At 50.9% G+C, this 21038-nt stretch overlaps 1 protein-coding gene across 1 annotated transcript in view; it reads right to left on the bottom strand.

Moving 5' to 3' along the window:
* Positions 1-5364: 5364 nt before the first annotated feature.
* EFL1 (elongation factor like GTPase 1) overlaps positions 5365-21038 on the bottom strand; it is a 36864-nt gene continuing 21190 nt past the window's right edge. Inside the window, 5 exon segments of the mRNA XM_049783279.1 lie at positions 5365-5610; positions 7412-7596; positions 9204-10171; positions 11294-11441; positions 12496-12627. Of these exon segments, the coding sequence (XP_049639236.1) occupies positions 5422-5610; positions 7412-7596; positions 9204-10171; positions 11294-11441; positions 12496-12627 (1622 nt within the window). The 3' untranslated portion in view covers positions 5365-5421.

The raw sequence follows: 21038 nt of genomic DNA, 5'->3' as shown, positions 1-21038 counted from the left end.
GGCTCGACCGTGCCGTGCCGTGCCGTCCCCCGAGCCGCGCCGCGCCGCGCCCCCGGCCCCGGCCCCGGCTCGGCTGGGCTGGGCTGGGCGGACACAAAGCGGCCGGGAAGCGAGTGGTCAGCGGGGCAGCGGCCGGCGGGAGAAGGGAGCGAGGGAGCGCGCGTGCCCCCCGCGCCGGCTCGCTGGCCACAATGCCGAGCCGGAGAGCGCGAGCAGGAGCGAGCGAGCGAGCGAGCGAGCGAGCGCGTTACGGCTGCGCCCTCCAGCCCCTCCCCGGCCCCGCCGCTCCTCCCCGCCCGCTCCCGGGACCGAGCGAGCGAGCGAGCGTCCGTCCGTCCGCAGGCCAGCCAGACGCGCCTGGAGAGGGGACCGGCTGGGCGCAGCGCAGCGCGGCGCAACGCAACGCAACGCAACGCAAACGTCACGGCGGGAGCCGCCACTACAATGCCCGGCGCTCGCGGGGGGCGGCGATCCGATCGATCGCGCGGCGAGACCCCCGCCCCCGGCCCGGCCCGGCCCCGCCCCGCCCCGCGCTTTTGTGGGCGCGCCACGGCCACGGCCACTGCGGGGCCTCGGAGCCGAGCGGACACTCGCGCCCGTGCCGGAGGAGCGGCCTTGGCTGGACGGACACGCGCGCGCGCGCACGCTCGCCCGCCTGGGAGGAGGAGGAGGAGGAGGAGGAGGAGGAGCGGCAGCCCCGAGGTCCCGTTAGTTCAGTCCTGGCCTGGCACCGAGCCCCGCAGCGGATCTATTGTGCAGGCCCCCCTCCTCCGCCCCACTGCAGGCTGCAGGCGCGCCCCAGGCGGATCGTTCACATCCCCGCGGCCGGCAGAGCCGCCGGCACTTGGGGAAGCAGGGAAGAGCGGGGGGACACCCCCGAGCGCCTCCTCCCGCCCCGAGCCCCAGGGCAGCCGGCCGGCCGGCTAGCGCCATGGCGAGGGCGCCCCGGCCCTTTAAGGCGCGCGCGGCCCCACCCCAGCCCGCCCGAGCTCCGCTGCGCGCGCCCACGCCGCGGCTCTTTGTGCGGGCCCCGCTCGGTGGCGCGGAGGGCTGGCTGGCTGGCGGCCGGATGGGGCGGCGGGAGGAGGTGCCCACGCTTCTGGGGGTTCCGAGGGCCGCCCGCGACCGAGCCCTTGGGGGCGTCCGCTCGGCCCCCCCCCCCACCATCACCACGCGCGACGCTTCTTTGTTCCCGGCGCCGGGGGCTGGACCCACGCCGTCGACGCAGCGGGAGTCTGCGGGGACAATGAAACCAACCATGTGGCCGCCTGCCTGCTCGGACCCGCGCGCTCGGGAACTGGGGGATCCCGGGGATGGGGATCAGGGGTCTCGGGGGCTCCCCGATAGACCCCCGGAGACAGTGAGCGAATGACACTCGGGTGGGGTGGGCAGGTTGCGCTGGGTCCGCCGGTTGGGGAGGGGATGCTCGCCCGGGGCACTGGTGCGTGCGGTCCCGAGGATGGGCGGGGACGGGGGACGCGGCGCGTGCACCGCTCACCTGGTGCTGTTTAGGGCGCAGGTGCTGATCTCCCCGGGAAACCAGGGAGATTTGGCCAGGTAGTCCGGCGCCCCTCGCCAGTTCTTGCGAGTCCTTTTTTCGTCCCCCACCCTTGGCTTGGGACCCTTGCGCCATCTGTGAGCGAGGGGCAGGAGAGGCGGCTCCCAGAGACCCAAGGGCCGCGCCAAACCTCCACCTTTGCGCTTTGCGCAAGGGACGAGGCTGGATTCTGAGCCCAGATCGGTCCCCAGACAGGGACTGAGCCAGCTCCAGAGAAACCAACGGGGTGGGGTGGGGTGGGGTGGGGTGGTGGTGGTGGTCTTCAAAGGAAGGAATCGGAGGTAAATCTGCCTGGTGCCCCTTGCAGAGGGCTGGTCACAGGTAAAGTCAGAAAGAAAGGAAAGCTCGTGTCCACCTCCCCAACCCCTCGCCAGTTGTAGGGAGATCTGACCTGCAGAAACTGAAACTAAACAGCTCAGTGTCTCCCGGGTGGAGGCAACATTGGGGCGTTGACACCTGGCCTGTGTCTGTCCCTAATGGACACCAGCTCAGGCGCAGGAGAAGCCCCTGGCCTCGGGGTTGATGGGGACGAGCCAGTCCTGGGGGTCTGGTTTCATGCAGGCACCTGCCAGCCTGGCCAAACTCAGATAGGTCAGGTGGGCCACCATGGGCAACCTGAGAGCCAAGGACCAGCTCTGACATCTGATGGACTGGATCTCGGGTGGGGTTCTCTCTGAAACAGTTCCTGAGGGTGGGGAACACCCCCAAGTGCCTGGGCACAGAAGAGGGTCTGGGGAAACAGCAACACAGCTACTGGTAGACACCCGCAGGACGCCACTCCTAAGTACCAGATCAAGATGCAAGAGAAAAAGCAGAGAAACAGCATGGTGGGGCGGGGCAGGGCAGGGCAGGACAACAGAGCAGAGCAAAGCAAGGGGCAGTAGTGCCCAGGCACTGGAAACTGTATGCTGGACGACAAACAAATAGCTGGGCTGCGCACCTAAGTTGACCAATGCCTAGAATCTACTTTGAGCTGATGGAGAAAACTGAGACCAGAACTGGACACATGGGCTGGTTGCTAACTTCCCTCCTACCTCGGTTGGGGTTGTTTAGACCACAGCCCACTGTGGAGAAAGGCGCCTCATCGTGAACATGAAAGTTTGCACAAGGGCAAGTGTGTGAGCATGTGAATGTAAGGTGTGTGTGCAAATGTGAGTGTATGTGATGTGACTGTAAATATGCTGGTATGTACAAATGTGCACACAGAAATGGAAGTGCAGGTGTGTATGTGTAGCTGTTACCCTATGTGCCTGAATGTGATCGTATATGCAGTTATGTATGATGTGCAGGTGTGACTGCACAGGTGTGTGTGCAGCTGAGAGCATGTATGGTTATGTGTAGATATGCAGGTGTGACTGGGTGTGTGAGTGCACGCTAGATGTGGGCCAGGAAGGCCCAACTACGTTAGCCTACACATATGCATCCCTGCACTTCCCTCCACATGGGTGTGGTGCCCAGGAAGGGCACAGGCAGTGTGTGCGTGTTAGCCCTGCACTTAAATCCTCAGATGCCTCAGGAGGGCCAGACCACTGTCGGGAGAACTGCTCCAATTTGTTTCCTCTGGGGAGCTGACCAGCTGCATCTGGGCTTGCCTTAGTTTTTCGGGGAGCAAGAGCAGAGGAAGGAGCTGCCCTTCCCAGGCACTATCTCCTGAAAGCTGGCAGGGACACACCCCTCAATGCCCTGCAGGAGTGAGGCTGAGGGGAACAAGCGCTCAGAGCCCTGGCTCAACTGCCCAACACATGCCCAGCCCTGAGCACAGGGGCCTCTGTGGTCCCACAGCCCAGCTGCTCTTGAGCAGGGTATGTCTTGCCTAAGTTCACTGAAAACTTTACCTACCCCTCCGCACCTGGCCTGGACACGACCTCTGGCACACCATCATGTAGGACCCGTAGCCACAGACATGGTAGGTCCTATCTCCACACACACAGACAATACACAAAGGCACGGACACACAATAGACAAGAGACACATTCAAGGCAAGTCAGACAGACATGGCACACATACACAAAGACACGGCACAGACAAGGCATACAGAGACAGACATGGCACACAAACACGTGTCATGCACAAGCACACATGTGTCCACAGCACACAGGTGCAGACCTTCACACACAGATGCTGGGGGACATGAGGTTGACATTGAGTCCCTGTAGACAGACCCTCAGTGCCATCTGAGAAACAACCCACGAAGGTGGGCCCTAGGAGCACTCCCTGGGCATACTCCCTGGGCACAAGGCTGGGGTCTGTGTGAGGCCACTCTAGGACCACAGACCCCAGGGGAAAGCCAGGACTCTGTAGGGGATCTAGGCAAAGTCACTCAATTGAGAAGCCTGAGGGCATCTTCCACCAACAAATAACCAAGGCCAACCTCTAGGGAGCAGAGGGCAAGATGGCAGGCACCAAGGCAGAACCTCAAATAGGAGCTGAAAGGCTATGTAGAAGTACTGGGGGACAGAATCCAGCCCTCTCAACCCCTGGCCTCTCATGGAGATGCAGGTAGGGGACACAGCCTTGACACCTGTGGGCCTTCCCTGCTCTATGCCTGCCTCTTCCTTTTCTTCCACTGCCAGAAACTCCTGCTGTCCCTACTCTTTTTTTTTTTTTTTTTTTTTTTTTTTTGGTTTTTTGGGTCACACCTGGTGGTGCTCAGGGGTTACTCCTGGTTCTCTGCTCAGAAATAGCTCCTGGCAGGCATGGGGGACCATATGGGACACCGGGATTCGAACCAACCACCTTTGGTCCTGGATCGGCTGCTTGCAAGGCAAACACCGCTGTGCTATCTCTCCGGGCCCTGCTGTCCCTACTCTTGGCCATGCTCCGTAGCCCACGCTCACCCCTCATGTCATCGGCATCAGTGGCAGTGAGGCCGAGCACTGTACTGGCTTCTCCCACGAGCTCTCACACTGACACCCCCAAAAACAACTGCTCTAGAGAGGCCATTGGTTAAGCGACTGATGGCCAGTCACCTAGAGCTTACACTTGGGCCAGTCACACAGGGCCAGCATGCAAGAACCTAACACCATGAAGAAAATGCCCAGGGCAGTATCAGAGACAACCAAGTGTGTGGGACAGACAAACCTCAAGAAAGCGATTCAAAAACGTCTGGCCTGATTGTTTTTATGTGGTCAGGGAAAGAATCCCTTATTTTAAGTGGTCATAAAAATTATGAGTTCAATATAAAAAAGTCAGAAGACCAAGATCTGACTGAACATACATTTGTTCCTTCCTTATATGGGGATTTCTCCGAGTGGGCAACAAAGGAAGGACAGTGCAATGAAAGCGACCGTCATTGGCCTCAGCAGCCCAGAACGGTCAGCATGACATGTACATGCCTTTTTTTTTTTTTGATTTCTGGGCCATATCTGGTGATGCTCAGGGTTCACTCTTGGCTCTGTGTTCAAGAATCACTCTGGGCCCCCCATGTGAAAGCCAAGTGTCTTCCCCACTGTCCTATGGACTGGGTCTCAGACTTTGCTTTCCTAAAGGAGGTGCGAGGTGTCCTTGGCTCACAACTGTCCACGATGCGGTAGAGGGACTGGCCCAGGCCCTGGCCACACTGCTGGGTGACTGACAGCCAAGCCCAGAGAAGGCCAGAGCTCAGCCATTGCCCACTGCTGGTATCTCGATGGCAGAAATGCCAAGAGCCTCCAAGGGAGCATGAAGCATGTTCAGAGGGCCACAGTGCTCACCCCACTGGGTTTCCCTGAACCATCCCCACTACAAACACTCACACACACTCTCTTCCAGTCATGGGTCCGAATCAAGCACCGGAACACCTGGTATTCGTCGTCCAGAGCAGAGGAAACAAGTACAGGACCTTTATTGGACACGCTAGCAGGGCCCAAAGCACAAAGCAGCTGCTACTTGTTCTTGCTGAGGGTCCTCTGCTTCTCTGCATGCTCCACGATCTTCTCTTCCACATACAGCCCCTTCCGCTTCCGAACGGCGTTCATGTACTTCCGGGCCTGGTTCTCTGAATCTGCCTTCTCCCCGAAGTGCAAATACTCCTCTTCAGTTGTCGGCACCCAGAAGGGGTCACTCGGGATGACCTTGTGGGAGAAGAAGGTACTACCTTAGGCTAGGCCTTTAGTTCAGGCCCTAGTGATGGCCTGAGGGAGTCTAAGGAGGCCTGACAGGGCCCGAGGGATGCTGTCCCACGGAGAGCACACCCTGAGGCATAGGAAGAGACAGCTTGTGGGATAAGACTCTGCATCCACCTCACACTGTCTCGGGCCTGGTCAGCATCTAAGCATGTTCCGGCCACTCTGAACTCTGACATCAAAGCAGGATGGGAACTGGAGCAGGAGTTCCAGACATCCTGTCTCAGAGGCGGGGAACACTCGAGCATCTCCCCGTCCGCTCAGTCATGGCCTACTGGACACTAGGGGGGACCACAGGAGGAACAGATGGGCTAGCCTGTCCAGAAGGCAGCTGGCCAGTGTCCAGGGGGTCATTGACCGCACAGTGGAGAGGGCAGGACTCAGGGCAAAGCCCTGTCTCGTTCCGATGGTGCCATCCTCCACAGGTTGAGAAAAGGAGGCGCTCCTCACTGGTGGGGGAACCTCAGACTCACAAATTTCTCAGCTAAAGCAGAAGGAAGAGGAAACAGTAATTTCAAAGTCATCCCTGCCATGAGAGAACTTTCTGTGAACGGGAAGAGAAAGAATGTGGCGGGACAAGGGGAAGCTGGAGTGAGGGAGGCGTTTCTGATGTTCTTGTCACCAAGGGGACCCTCTGCACTGTGAAGCCACAGGGAGTTGGGGTAAGGCCTTAGAATAACCCCCAAGGCCTGCATGGAATCTGCCTGCAGGGCCAGCTGGAGCCTCCACATTCACCAAAAGCCCGAGACCACCTGGGAACCTGGTGTCTGCTATCCCCAAGCTTTTGCCCACAGGTGGTTGTGCCCACAGTGAGCCCCTCCCCCCACTGGTAAGCCTCCCCCCACTCTACTATGAGCTCCAGTTTTGGCTCACCCCTAGGCTCCTCCAGTGAGCAGAGCCAGCTGGGGCAGAGGAACCCAGTCCGGTAGCACTGGGCAAGGCGCCTTTCCTTTCTCTGCCTCTTATTAGCTGCAATTCCCCCTTGTTCATGGAAGGGAAAAAACATAGAAAGAGAAATTATGAGATTGCTGACTTCAAATGTTTCCTCATGGAAAATGCCTGTAATTTTATTTTCTCTATTTTTTGAAGCACTTTCTCTCAAAAGCTCTTGATTGTAAATTATATGGTATGGTAGAGCACAAATGGAAAAACAGGCTGCGATGGGAGAAACCAGGTCCCAGCAAGTATGTCATTTCTAAACCTGATGGGAAGGGGGGGCGAGATGGCCCCAAACGATCTGATCAATGACATTTAATTAGAACAGAGATTTGCAGCTTCCCGAGGATGGGCTGTGACAGGTGGCAAAGGGAGTGCAGGAGCAGTTCGCGCCCAGGAGACTGACTTTCCACAGCAGACATGATGTGCCTTTCACACAGGTACTAAGGGGCCAGAGACAGTAGAGTGGGGAGGACTTGTGCTCTGCACAGTTGACCCAAGTTCAATTCCTGACACCATATATCGCCCTCAAAGAATGCCAGGAGTGACTGTCACCTGAGCAGAGCCTGATGCACAGAAGCCCTTTGCTGCCTCAGACCTGACCATACCAGAACTTTATCAGGCCACAGCACTCCAGCCCTATGGAAATGACTACCAAGTCCTACCCCTAAATAAATGTCTGAGCCCTTCAAGGAAAAATTTTGTGTCTTAAAAGGGGGTAAAAATGGGCATGTGTGCCGAGGGTTTCTCTGGTCTCTGCTGTCCATGGCAGCCGGCGGATGGGCAGGGAGAAATGGCTGTGAGCCTGGCTTACCTCCCAGTGGCTAAACACCAGCTGCGGGCTAGCTAACCCGCTGGTCCTCTTACGGATCTCATCGGCAAAGCCGAAGCTCTCGGCAACAGGCAGAACGGCCTTGATGATGAACATGTCCGTGCCCTCCTTCATCTCCTCCTGCAGCACGCGGCCCTCTCTCTTGGACAGCACGGCATACACCCGGCCTGCAAGCACAGCTTGTTTATCTCACCGGCCGGCCAAGTGACCAGAGGCCCCTCATGATCCCGTGATGACCCACAAAGAGTCACATAACCCAGGGAAGATGGGAGAGGTGCACGGGTTTCTTCGCAGAGAAAGCAGGGAGGCAATTTGACAGGGAACGGAAATAAGCAGCAGGCTGGAGCAATATCACAGCAGGGGTGTGTTTGCTTGCAAGCCTGTTTGATCCCCAGATCCCATATGGCCTCCAAGCCTTCCAGGATTAATTTCTGAGCCAGTCCGGAGTGACCCCTTGGGTGTGATCAAAAAACCAAATAAACAAGAAGTAAAAAGCAACAGTGTAGCCACGGGGGTGGGTAGGTGGGAGGCAATGGCCCAGAGGGCTAGAACGCAGCTCTGCATGGGGGGGGGGGGGGACCTGGTGTGCTAGGAGACAGGGCAGGGAAAATACTCTGTCCTTTCAAATCATGAGGAAGATGGGTGTGGTCATGGCAGCAACGTAAGCAGCCAAATGGAAGATTCTAATAAAAAAATGAAGCATTAGCTCCTAGGACCATAGAGTGCAGTGGCAAAGATAGAGCTGCTAAGACAGGGAAACAAGACGGGCAATTCAGAGGACAGTTTTCTCCCCATCTGTGGCTCCCGTTCTTGTTGGTACAACCTGTGGTGCCATCTCAATTCAACCCAAACACAAAAGAAATAGGCATCACCAGCTTTCCAAAGTGCTGCTCTTGGCACACACTGTCTCAAGGCAAGGCTAAATTTCTTCAAGTCTATTTTGGCTTTCAGGTTTCAATGACCAATGAACCTTTCAGACAAGAAGGCCAACCAGAACACAATGGAGAGGACCGGGGAGTGACAGGAAGTGACCTGGAGGTCCAGCTCTGTACTTCAGCTCCTTCGAGCCCTCATAGCACCTAGAGCACAGGGCCAAGAACAGCAAAGGGCCAGGCTGCTGCTCCCCAGAGAGGCAAGCGGGGGTAAGATGTTAGCAAGGACAATGCTGAAACACAGTCTACTCCTCCTCCCCAGAAGGAGCCCGGCACCCACAGAAGCCCTTTGTCTCTGGAGCACGAGAGGTGTCTCTTGATCATTTGCAGAACAATTTTGTTACTTGGGCTGATACAGAGATGCCCGAGGATGTGTCATAAGTGAGCTGAGGTGGCTAACACAGCACTTTCCATTCCCATAGGAGAACTGCAACATGGTCCCAGGGCTCAGTCACCAAGTCATCTATCTCCCTGCCCACCCCAACATTTTAAGACTTGAGGCCACTGGCTTTCAAAGACTGTCAGTACTTGGTACATGACATGATACTGAAGACTCTGGAGCAAGGACAAAAAGCTAGGGAGACACTTGGGTAGGGGCGCATGGCTTGTATGTGCAGGAACTTGAATTCAATCTCAATACCACATGCATCCCGGACCCCGGAACTGTGGGCAAAACCTGGAGGCCTGTAGGAACTTCAGGTTGTGTTATTGGTGTTCCCAGACAATCTGGCCTGGTGAGCCAAAATAGCAGAGGTCCCTGGGACACCAAAAAGAAGAGGAGGAATAAGAGGAGAGCAAGAAGCAAGTGAAGCTAGAGCTCTGCTCCCCAGCCAGCTCCTTACCCAGCACGTCGCCCGTAGCCATGATGTCACAGGTGTACATGGCTGCCATGAGACGCTGTGGTTTTGCCTGAAGGGCATAGCGACAGGCCTCCTTCATGGTGGCAATAAGCTGCCCTGAGAAGGGCCCATAACAGTCTGGGAGGGAGGATTCTCCCCTTGGGGCTGGCCTCTTTTCAACCGCTCCTGAAGTGCAGTTGTTCATCGGCTCATAGTTCGTGCTGGCACCTCCCTGTAGTCCTTCTTCCGTGGGACCACATTCTGGTCTCTGTGCCTCACTGGCTCCCTGCTCCTTGAACTTACTCAGATCCCATTTTTCTAGAACAAAACAGACACCCATGAGTGGCTCCTCGCACATGGGGCCTGAGAGAGTGGCCAGTTGGAAGCCACTCACAACACTGTTGCTAAGGTCCCGGTAGCTCCGGGTTTCCTGGGAAGATACACTTGACAGGCCAGTCCACACGGAGCTGGCGAAGTCCATGCTCCTGTTCACCAGGATGTTGGGTCCACATTTCCTTGGGCCGAAAGACCAGATCTGGTCAACAGTGTTCCTCCACTTTCTCCCCGTAAGGTGCTGCTCCAGTTTTCTTTTGAATTCCCCCATTTTCTCTTGGGTCTTCTGGTCCATCTGTGGCAAATTTTTGCCCTCATTCAACGAGGACGTCCACTGCTCCATGGAACGGATCAGGTCACTGCTTTCTTCTAGAATCTGGGTGACTTCTTCTGGAAGGGGCAGGGCTCGGACGCTGAGCACGGCAAGTTTGTTGGGAGTGGCGATGGTGACGAGGCCATCAGGGTCGACCTGGACGCCATCGGGGACTTTGTTCTGTTCTTCCTTTGTTTGGTGGATGACTGCAACTTTCTGCTGCCGGCCTATTTCTTCATTGACCATGTCCACTTTGGGGGGCTTTGTAATTGTTTCTCTGAATGGGATGATGGGTTCAGATACACTGATATCAATCTTGGCAAACCTACAAATTCCAGAGAAAAGAAAAAGGTCACGACCGAAACGCCACCTAAACTTTCACAGGGAAGACGTCAGGTGGCACAATGCTATAGAGATTTTGCAAACACAGAGAAACCCACTGATGTATGTATGGAAGACTGGCCAATCACATGATCAGAATTCAGAAACTGCCTTCAAGACTAGAGAGACTCTCTAAATTCTTTGCATACGTAAAAATGTCACAGCTTGTTAGGTTAGACTTTATTTCACCCAAAACAAAAGATTGTCTTACACGTAAACCTGGGTGGTACTGGCTCAGAATAGCCAAGCTATCTGTCCTTATTCCCCTGCTTGAGGGTGATCTCTGTACTCAATAAGAAAGACTGTTCTGGCAGGCAACTGGCTCTCCATATGAGATATAAGATTGCCGGACCACATGTGTTTCACCCTCAGCCTGGTCTGGGTTATTTCATGTGCGACCCTGATTTAGACTCGTTCACTTGGGGTTGAAGATATGGTGCATGGGGGTGATTTTACAACAGCTCTGCTCGTTTGCAAAATAAACCACCACCTATTTACTTAAAGACTTTTGGGGAGGGTGGCACATCTGGCAGTGCTGGTTGGTGGACTTGAGGGATCATACAGGGGGTTGAATCTGAGGTAGCCACATGCAAGATAAAGTGCCCTTTCTGACCGATTATCTACCAGCCATAAATAAAGATGCCTGAAGCAGAAAGAAGTGTTTTAGTAAGATCTGATACTTCGATTCTTTCAAATAAGGTTTGTGGATCCAAGAATCTGGGGAAGACATTTCAGTGACTCTATCTTGAAAAGCAATCACACTTGTCTCCTAACTGCATGGTGGTAACCACCAGTGCTCTAAAGTAGCCCTTTCCTTCTTTTACTACTTTTTACTTAAGCACATAGTCCCTACACTCAATAATTCTGTTAGGTCTACTCAATGCAAAATGATTCAAGTGTAGGAAGATGTTATTTGCTTCTTATTAATGAATAAATGAAATCTGTACCTAGTAATGAGAATAATATGCATCTGAGTTGAGGACATTTTTTTTTTCCTCTGAAAACAAATCCCAGTCTCACTCCCCGAGCTTAGAGCATGCATGTGTCTGTCTCATCACCTCCTCACCTTTCTTTTAGGTCATCCAAGCATCGTTGGAGGTGCACCTCGCCTGCTGTGACTAGGACATGCTCGCCTGTCTCCTGGATGAGAATCTGGACGCAGGGGTCCGCCTGGTTCAGCAGCTTCATGCCTCTGACAAGATGAGGCATATCACCTAGGTCAAGCACACACAAAGTGGAAATCAGGTGAGTAGGGAAAGGCTCATCCAGCCTGAAGACCAAGTCCACACCAGCAAAGGGAAGCATGCAAGAGACCTGCTCTCAAAAGGTGTGAGAGCCAGACAGATAATAAAAGGGGTCAAGGCACTCGCCTTGCACGTGGCCAGCTCTGGCTATGATGCCTGGCAACCCTATGGTGGTTCCTGGAGTACTATTAAGAGCGAACACTGAGATCCACTAGGTGTGGCCCAAAAGCGAAGGAAAGGAAAGAATTTCTATTCAAACTAATGGATATATAGCAACAAGAAAAGGGAACAACAAAATAATGACAAGATGTTTCGTGGCCTTGTCATCAATTAAGTAAAAAAAAAATCTAGGATGCAAACCTAAATTTTTTGAAAACAAGAAACAAAAAAACCTGGGGTGCACACAAGAGAGAGGTGGGAGGAGGGAGAGAGAGGGGGAGAGGGGCAGAGAGAAAGAGGGAGAGGGGGTGGGGAGAGAGAGGAGAACCGAGGAGAGATAGAGCAGAGAGAGAGAGAGAGAGAGATAGAGAACAGAGAGAGAGATAGAGAGAGAAGAGGAGAGAGATGAGAGAGAGAGAGAGAGAGAGGAGAGAGAACCAGAGAGCCCTGCAGTCTGGGATGTGAGGGCCTGGATTTTAAAGCCAACATCACACATGCATGTCAAGGTATAGGCCATGAAGCCTACCATCAAGGGTGTGGTCCCAGCCATCAGGCCCAAGCGACAATGAATCCCTGGACCTGAGCCCTGAATAGTCTTGGGAGAGGGTCCTCAGAGTGACATTGGCCTTACCAACACTAGCCACGACCCTAGAGAACAGAGGCTGCAGCCTATGAGGGGTCTCTGAACTCAACCACGAGGGTTCCCTGAGGGCTACCACAATGACCCCAAGTCCCCAACAAAGCGTATGGGAGATAGATAGAATCTTTGCACTGCTTGGCCCAGGTGGCACTTTAAGTAGGTTGCGTGATGCTAGACTCCTAAATTCTGACCAGCCCTTCCTGGGTCCAAAGCAAAGTGTCTTACTTGGGTGCTTGGGCTCCACAGCAACCCTGACGATGGGGGCCGCCTCAAAGCTGAGCGGGATGAATGGGGGACAGCAGGGCATGCTGCAGAGAGTTGCCGACTTTAGCACCAAATCCTGGAGGCCTCCTATTCCTGCAGGGGCAAAGAGTCAAGGGTCAGTCAAGGCTGATGAGGCCACACATGAACTGTACTGGACAGTGCTACAAGGGATGAGGCAGCCCCCATCCCTTAATGAGATTTTGAGAGGAACATTTTTAGTGAACTGTAGCAAGTCAGCCCCTGAAGAGGTTGACTGATGGTGGATGGAGGATGAGGCCTTTCTCTTCCAGCTACGGAGCAGACGTGTCTGCCCCACCCAGTCTAGACCGACGGTTCTGAGGTGAAAACGGTGGGTAAACAGCTACTCAGACAGTGCAGGACTTGTGGAAATAATTCGCTTTATTCAGTGGACAAGACTGAAGTCCCAAGATTCAGCTTCAGTTCCAGCCAAAAAGCCCCTCGCCTTCCACAGGTCCTTGTTTTTATCCCCCAAAGTCAGGTACCAACCAATGGTGGGATCAGATACCAACCAATGATGGAAGCAGAATCAGGTACTACCCTAGGGTGGGGGCAGAATGCCAGGTCACACCCTAGGGTAGGGCACAATCACCAATCAGTTTAGGATGAGTAACATAGTAATCCCCCCAAATATTTACATACACAACAGTGAACCATAAGCTTCTTTAACTATGTGGAGTGATTGTACGACAGGGATCAGAAAGTTACAACAGAGTAGAGCTTGCTTGCGCCTAAAATAAAATTATTTTAAGCCTCACCTACTTGAATCCATGATCCAGACTCATGGAGTGGCTAGGTGCCTGAGCACCGATCATCCTTAATGCCTGCAACGCATTTCCAAAGTGAACAGAACACTAGATAAACTCTCACTCAAGTCCATCTAATACACACAGTCCTGCTACTATTTAATTTTCTCAATGACTAACATTTCTTCCTTTTTGGTTTGTAGGTCAACTGTAATTAAAACTTGAGATTTAATTTTTTCTTGTCATATAAATGATTTTAAATTAAATGTCCACCATCTCAGGTCTTTCAGGGAAACTGAGTTTCATGGCTGTAATCATAGCTCTTCCCTTGCACATGTATTACTCACCTACATACAACTTAGGTGTACTTATTGTTTTAAAAAGAAAAAGGACAACAAAATAAATGAAATCTTGAAATTTCTCACAATTACTCTAAGACAGTAAAGTTCCCTTTTACAGAGGAGGAAAGTTTCATGTTTCATCATTTATAATGGGAACTATCTAAAACACCTGGAAATGATTTCAAAGTCACAATTCTCATAGGCTACTTACTTCCAACCTACCAATTACTTGTCTTTGAGAATATAGAAGACTAAAAGAGACGGGGGATAGATCAAATACTACAGATAAAAAGCATTTGAAAAGCATACCAGGGCTATATAAAAACGTAAGGTGGTAGTATTAAAAATGGATTTGGACCTGAAACCCCAAACTTGCCTTCATTTCAATGACCCCTTTAAATCTTGGACAGGGTCAGAAAACAGAAACTTTAATCCTGATCCAGTTCTGCATTTGGCTGGCGGATCAACTTCAGGGTCGGTTGACTTGAATCGAATGACACCCCCCTTTCTCCGTACTCCAGAAACACACCAAGAGGCTTCAGTCCAGCACCACAGGTTTTCAAGTCCCCTTTATGGAGGACATGGAAATGAAGTGATGGAATTCATAGAAACTTTGAGAGTTGCATGTGGACCACTCATTGACAAAGAAGAGTTCTTATGTGTGTTGCCTCGACTTACGATCTCTGATCCTAAGATTCTGGTGACAAAATACTCTGGACAACAGAGGCAATAACCCTAAGAATACTCTGGTGCATGCATGCTGACTGACAGGGAAGTCCACACCCAATCCTTTAACCACCTGGGACAGTACAGCCTCATTCTATGGGAGATTAGGACTTCTCCAGAGACGGCGCACATGAAGAGACCCACCATGAAAAGCAACAAGCAAGTTATTGGAATAACTAAGATACAAACAGTTGAACCCTACTGTGTTTCAGGCATTGTGAAGGCTAGGAAATTATTCACAAATAATTATTAGTGATTGAGTGGGTGTCACATATTACTGCTCAACGCGACCTCGCTTGGTTTTGTGACACAGGAGGTGGGGGAGTCCTGGTAAATGGACAATGGGATGGAACAACAGCTGTGGATCTGAAGATGTGCCCACACCGCAGCACACACTCCACGAAGTAGATGCCCAGCTTTCTGGACTAGGTGAGAGGGCAGCCTAGTGAAGGGGCAGCCAAAGGATATCCAATCAACTCCCCTGAAAGGTAAAATGGGGAGACCTATGTACCTCTACCTACAGGCACACATACCACTCATTTCTAAAGGACAAACTGAACAGATCCAAGCCAACCTGTGTTGAACATGCAGTCAGCAAGCCTTCATGCTGCGAAGCCCCGGCCAGACACAAGGCCACAAGCCCGTTCACATCACTGTTCATCACCATACCCCTACTGGGTACTGATGCCTCGAGTGTGGGGTCCCTGAATGTCTGCAGAACTGGGTGGGGTGGAGGGGCCCCCCCCCACTCAGTCACCCCACCTTTCCTGTGATGGCAGACCACACAGCTGATGTCTCCTCTTCCAATGGAGCCAACTCTCAGGTTCTCTCCTCATCCTTTCATTCTTACAGGGAGGCCCTGGGCCCTGAGTATTCATCAATTCTGTCCCCAAGCTCGAGTTCCCTTTCTCCCCCCAGGACAAGGTTCATATAAGAACAGTCCCCAAATGTCACAGCATCCTCTCATTTGAAACCAATCAGTGAAATAAGGAGAATCTGTGACAGTTTTCCTATCGATGGGTTTTGTTTTTTCACCATTATTAACATTTTTTTAAAATGTGGTCCATAGGGGCCATAGAGATAGCACAGCAATAGGGGCATTTGCTTGCGTGTGGCCAAACGCAGGAGGGACCCGGTTGGTATTCTGGCATTCCGTATATGGACCGCCAGCCTGCTAGGGGCAACTGCTGAGTGCAGAGCCAGGAATGACCCAAGCACTGCTGGCTGTGTCCCAGACAACCAATCAATCAATAAATTAAGTTAAAAAAAAAAGTGGTCCATACCTGAGACTACACAAGGCCAGGGACAGAAACCCAGGGCTCCATGACGCTCTCACCTCAGCCCCACCCACTGTACGGAGAAGATTCTCAAGCAATAGGGAGCTGGGTCATGGCCTGCAAAGAGCTAAGTCAGGCTGAATTTTCTCAGCTACCACAAAAGATAGTTAGCATCCAGCTCTTGATTGCTGGGGGTTGCAGGGCAGTAAGGGGCCACGCATGCACCCAGCCAGAGCATGGGGTCCTATAATACTGGTGAAGTTGACTTTGATCTACCTGCAAATTATCAACCAAGTAATCAATGTGGCCTTCATTCATGCCCTTCCTGAAAGACATACGAATATAATGAAACGGATCACAAGGAGCTGTTGAGAAAATGGAATTTTACAGTTGTCATTTAGAAAAACTGGAGGCCTGCTGCTTTGGAAGAAACCCTGCTATTATACAATCAATCTCAGTAATTGCTTGCAACAGCAGACCCAAGAAAAACGGGCAACTCCCTACCCCACTCCCACTCTGGGTGAGAGGGGCTTTGCCTTTCATTTTCAAAGCAGATCTAATTTCTTCCAGTCACTGCAGAGTCCCACAAGAAGGACGGCTCTAGATACGATGGGGAAAAGCACATGGACACTTCCTGCAGCTCTGCCCTGGAAGCAACAGCTCCTAACCTGTGAAATACAATCCTCAACGTAGTTCTACACTGAGCTGGTGCATAACGAACAAACAGTCATCTGGGGAAGCATAAAACAGAGCTGGCGACAACGCAAACTCTCATTGCAGGGATGATGGTAGATTAGTGATATTTTACATCCTGCATTCGCTGTCCCTGAGCAGCAAATACGTTTAAATGACATAAACAATGCTCACCATCCCCTATATAGCCCAAAATCCAGGAATCATAACTCCAATTTCTTTTTTAGGGGGCCATACCCAGTGGTACTCAGGGATTACCTCCGAGGCTCTACTCTCAGAAATCGCCCCAGGCACACTTGGGGGACCGTATGGGATGTCAGGGATCAAATCGCGAGTCCTATCTGATCGTGCTATCACTCCAGCACCCCCATAATTGCATTTTTTTTTTTTTTTTTGTGGCTTTTGGGTCACACCCGGCAGTGCTCCAGGGGTTACATCCTGGCTCATGCTCAGAAATTGAACCTGGCAGGCACGGGGGGACCATATGGGACCGCCGGGATTTGAAACCGATGACCTTCTGCATGAAAGGCAAACGCCTTACCTCCATGCTATCTCTCCGGCCCCATAATTGCATTTCTAAGATGAAGAGGAAACAATAAAAGAAGTTGGTGGGGCAGAAAGGATGAGAGTTGGATCCAGTTAGGATGGTGTTAGGAGGAGCTTCAGAAACAAACTGCAAGCTCAAGGCCTCCCATTTTGAGTGTGGAAGATATTGTGAAGCCAGGATGACAGGAAAGGTAGCTCTGTGCAGGACTCAGCTGGGCCCAGTTGTGAGACCCCAGCCCCAGGAGGCACATGGGTCACTACCCTTGCTTCCACAGAAATACTGGCATTAATTGACGGCCACAAGGTCACGTATAGAGAAAGAAATAAATCTTTTTTTTTTTTTTTTTTTTGGTTTTTGGGTCACACCCTGGCAGTGCTCAGGATTATTCCTGACTCTATGCTCCAGAAATCCGCTCTGGCAGCACAGGGGACCATATGGGAGATGCCGGGATTCGAACCATCGACCTTCTGCAGGAAAGGCAAACACCTTACCTACCATGCTATCTCCTCCGGCCCCAGAAAATAAATCTTACTGAAACCCTTAACTAGGAAAGTGTCAAGAACATTCCCTAATTGACTGAAACTGCAATTCTAGCTAGGTGATAAACACTCGCACCAACCTCCATAAATGCTTTTCAGATATATTTATGGCATTTTATTTCATAAATGCCCTCCCTACCTTCCATGCCGATATCCCATCAGCCCTTTGTCTTTATCCATTATACAGAGCCACATACCTATTGCCACTAAAGACTCTGATTTTTCACTGCGCTCACTGTTCACACTCTGAACACCCAGTAAAGACCAAATGACTAAACATCCCTCAAGTCTACGACAATCTGGCCACACTGTAGAAGTACCTTTTAGACATGAACATGACTTGGAGCTGGCAGAGAGAGATTTCTGACAGTCCCCACAGAGCTCTACCTCTGAGACAAACTGCATTAGCCATCCAAAAGCACTGCCAGTCACAGGTAGGAGTGGGGAGGGCCAAACCACCCCCACAGACCTGCTGAATGCTCAGGGGCTGTAAAGCTCCCCAGCTTTCCTGGATTCCTGAACAGGAGCAAGGAGCTGGAGCACCAACAGGCACTGGGCCAGAAAGTGGAGTATATTGGGCCCCACAGAGGGCACTTGGCAGCTCCCACGCCAACACCAGCACTTTCCATTGAACAGAGACAAAGGGAACAAGCCAAATCTTTAACACAGAAAAGAGAATGGGAGACAATCAATAATGAGAGGGAGGAAAGGCTTCAAATAAAAGCTAAATTTATGACTAAAGAAAACTATGAGAAGATGATCCCTTAATGGGAGCCAAAGAGATACAACAAGCTGCCAAGAAAAAAAGAAAAAAGACCCACCCACATTCACCACATTTGACAGGAAAATCTCTGCAATGGCTCTGTCAATGCACTGCCTGAGATGTGGAATGTGACTTGTGCATCTCATCAAGAAACCGATGCTGGGGCTAGAGAGATAGCATGGAGGTAAGGCGTTTGCCTTGTATGCAGAATCCCGGCATCCCATATGGTCCCCCGAGCCTGCTGGGAGCGATTTCTGAGCATAGAGTCAGGAGTAGCCCCTGAGTGCTGCCGGGTGTGACCCAAAAACCAAAACCAAAAACTAAAACCCAAAAAAAAAAAAAAAAAAAAAAAAAAAAAAGAAAGAAAGAAACAGATGCTACTGGATCTCCTCGGTCCCTTTCAGCTTCCCCATGGCTTGTGGCTCCAGATGGCAAGAGTGAATGGAAAGGGCCGAGAAGACAGAAATGGCTCCTTTTTGAGTTAGCAGGGTATTAGAAACTGAGGGTCAATTTTTACTTAATTACAAGGAAATTCCGGGTAAAATAGCAGTTTTTGATCTACCAGCGGTGTGAAGAGAAATCTTCAGTGTTCCCCAGGGCTGTTGTACATCCCTAGAATCGCAAGAATAATCAGGATCAGGAATAAATACAAATTCATTATGTCAAGGAGAGCAAGGAAGAGTTTTAAAGTCTCTTCAGATGCTGAGTGCAAGAATAAAATTTAGTATTTGTTTCTGATTAAAAGAAGGAAAAAAAGAACACTTCTTTAGCATGAAAAATAGGAGATATAAATCAGTAGGTATGTGCAAACCTGAAAAGAAAACACAAAGACTTTCATTCAGGTCAGGAAGGAATCAGCAATCCCAGTAACCATGTTCTTACAGGCACAACACAGAAACAAAGAAAAGACACTGTAACGATTAAGAGAAAAAGAATATTGTTATTACCCACTAGAAATGATTCAAAGCAGCTGAAACTATTAAAATTGAGAAAGTACTCGTAAGGCTGCAGGTTATTTACCATTAAAATAGATTATTTCCAATTATTTCCAATATGCAGATAAGCATATTTAAAAGTTAAAGTAACACAAGGCAAAGAGCCACATACTCTTGAAAGGTACCCGCAATCAACAAAATCTGCTAGTAAACTCTTCTCAGTTTACACAATCAGTTAAACCATGACAAGGGAACTGCAAACACACATGTGTACACACACACACACACACACACACACACACACACACACACACACACACACATACACACATTCAATCTACACTGACTTCTAGCCAACCCAGAAAACGAACACAGCAGAACTACAACCAGTTCAGTAAGTCTTGGTAACTTTTCGTTTTTCCATCTTGTAGAAAGAACCTCCTGCTTCCTCTCAGACATGCCCTTGAAACATTCCAGACTGAACCATATGGAAGAGATCTGAAAGTGTAGAGGAAAGGCAAGAGATTTGGAATCCTAATTCAATTTCCCCTCCCATTTTAATAGGAGCCTGTAGCAAAGGTTTATTTTTAGAGATCTTGAGAGGAATTGAACAAAAGGCTATTTATTGTGTGTTAAACATGGGGAGGTCTCTCTGGTCCAACTCTATACCCACTTCCCTCACATCAGGTTGGAATTAAATATTTTCAACTTTAAACCAACCATTGCCAAGCCACATTATCTATTTCACACTTTTCAGTCAGCATGAGTTCTTTAAAGTAAGACACAGATGAGTTCAAAGGCAAAAGCTACATTCCTCAGGTGCCAATCAAAGATCGGACTTTGGCGAGGCCACACCCGCTTGCCCAAAACGCCAGCTCGTGTTTTCATTTCTTTCCCCAATGAACATTTTCATCTGTACTTGATAAATCTGACATGGTGTCACTTCTGATGAAAAACATATGGGAATCCATCATTATCATGCACTGCCATTTCCTTATTAAAATAGGAAGTACAACCACCTTTCCCTCAAGTTAACGAGAAGAAATGTAGGAGTTTCCAGGCCTTCGGGAATAGCCTGAGTCGGCTGGATGTGGGTCACGTGCTACCACCCTCAAAAAAAAAAAAAAAATGTCAAAGAAGGCTGCTGGTCCTCTGCCAGGGCCTTCCTGGTAAAAGGATTGGTTGGTGCATAGTTCTACTCAGCACCTAAACATCTTCCAAGAGACAACCACTAACTTCATGACAAAATATTTTCATTCTTTTTTTTTTTTTTTTTTTTTTTTGCGGGGGGGGGGGGGGGGGGGGGGTCACACCCGGCAACGTCACAGAGGGTTTACTTCTGGCTCTATGCTCAGAAATCACCCCTGGCAGCCACAGGGACCATATCGGATGCCGGGATTCGAACCACCATTCTTCTGCCTGAAAGGCAAATTGCCTTACCTCCATACTATCTATCCGGCCTCAAAAAATATTTTCTTATGTTACAGTGAACAGCAAATAGCTGGGCAAAGTTCTTGTATTAGAGCTCACGAATGAATCATGACCTGCCTGGACCAGTGGCACATTTTCTTTTAAAGAAGTTAAAGGAAAACATAATTACAAATAGTACAGTGACTTGAATTCACAGCCAGTTATGGAGTTGGGTGTTTTCCATGGGTCAAGGACCCCCTGTGGCAACACTGAGTGGCCCCACGGAGGCCATTCTCTGTAGGGTCCATCTGGCTGAATAGGCCTGAGGTTAATTCTCAGTCTGGGGACACAGTGCTGTTCCAACATGGTCACCCCACAGTGCTTATTGCTTGGGGCTGCCATGGTCGGACCTCGAAGTGCTCAGGGGACCAAGAGGTGCCTGGGGTCATACTAAGGGTGTCCAAATGTCAGCAGAGTCCCACCTCTTGAGTTAGCTCCCTGCTCCCACT

Source organism: Suncus etruscus, chromosome 11 (assembly GCF_024139225.1).
Source record: "Suncus etruscus isolate mSunEtr1 chromosome 11, mSunEtr1.pri.cur, whole genome shotgun sequence".
Taxonomy (NCBI): domain Eukaryota; kingdom Metazoa; phylum Chordata; class Mammalia; order Eulipotyphla; family Soricidae; genus Suncus; species Suncus etruscus.
Note: the sequence above shows the minus strand (reverse complement) of the source record. Positions and strands in the feature narration are given on the sequence as shown.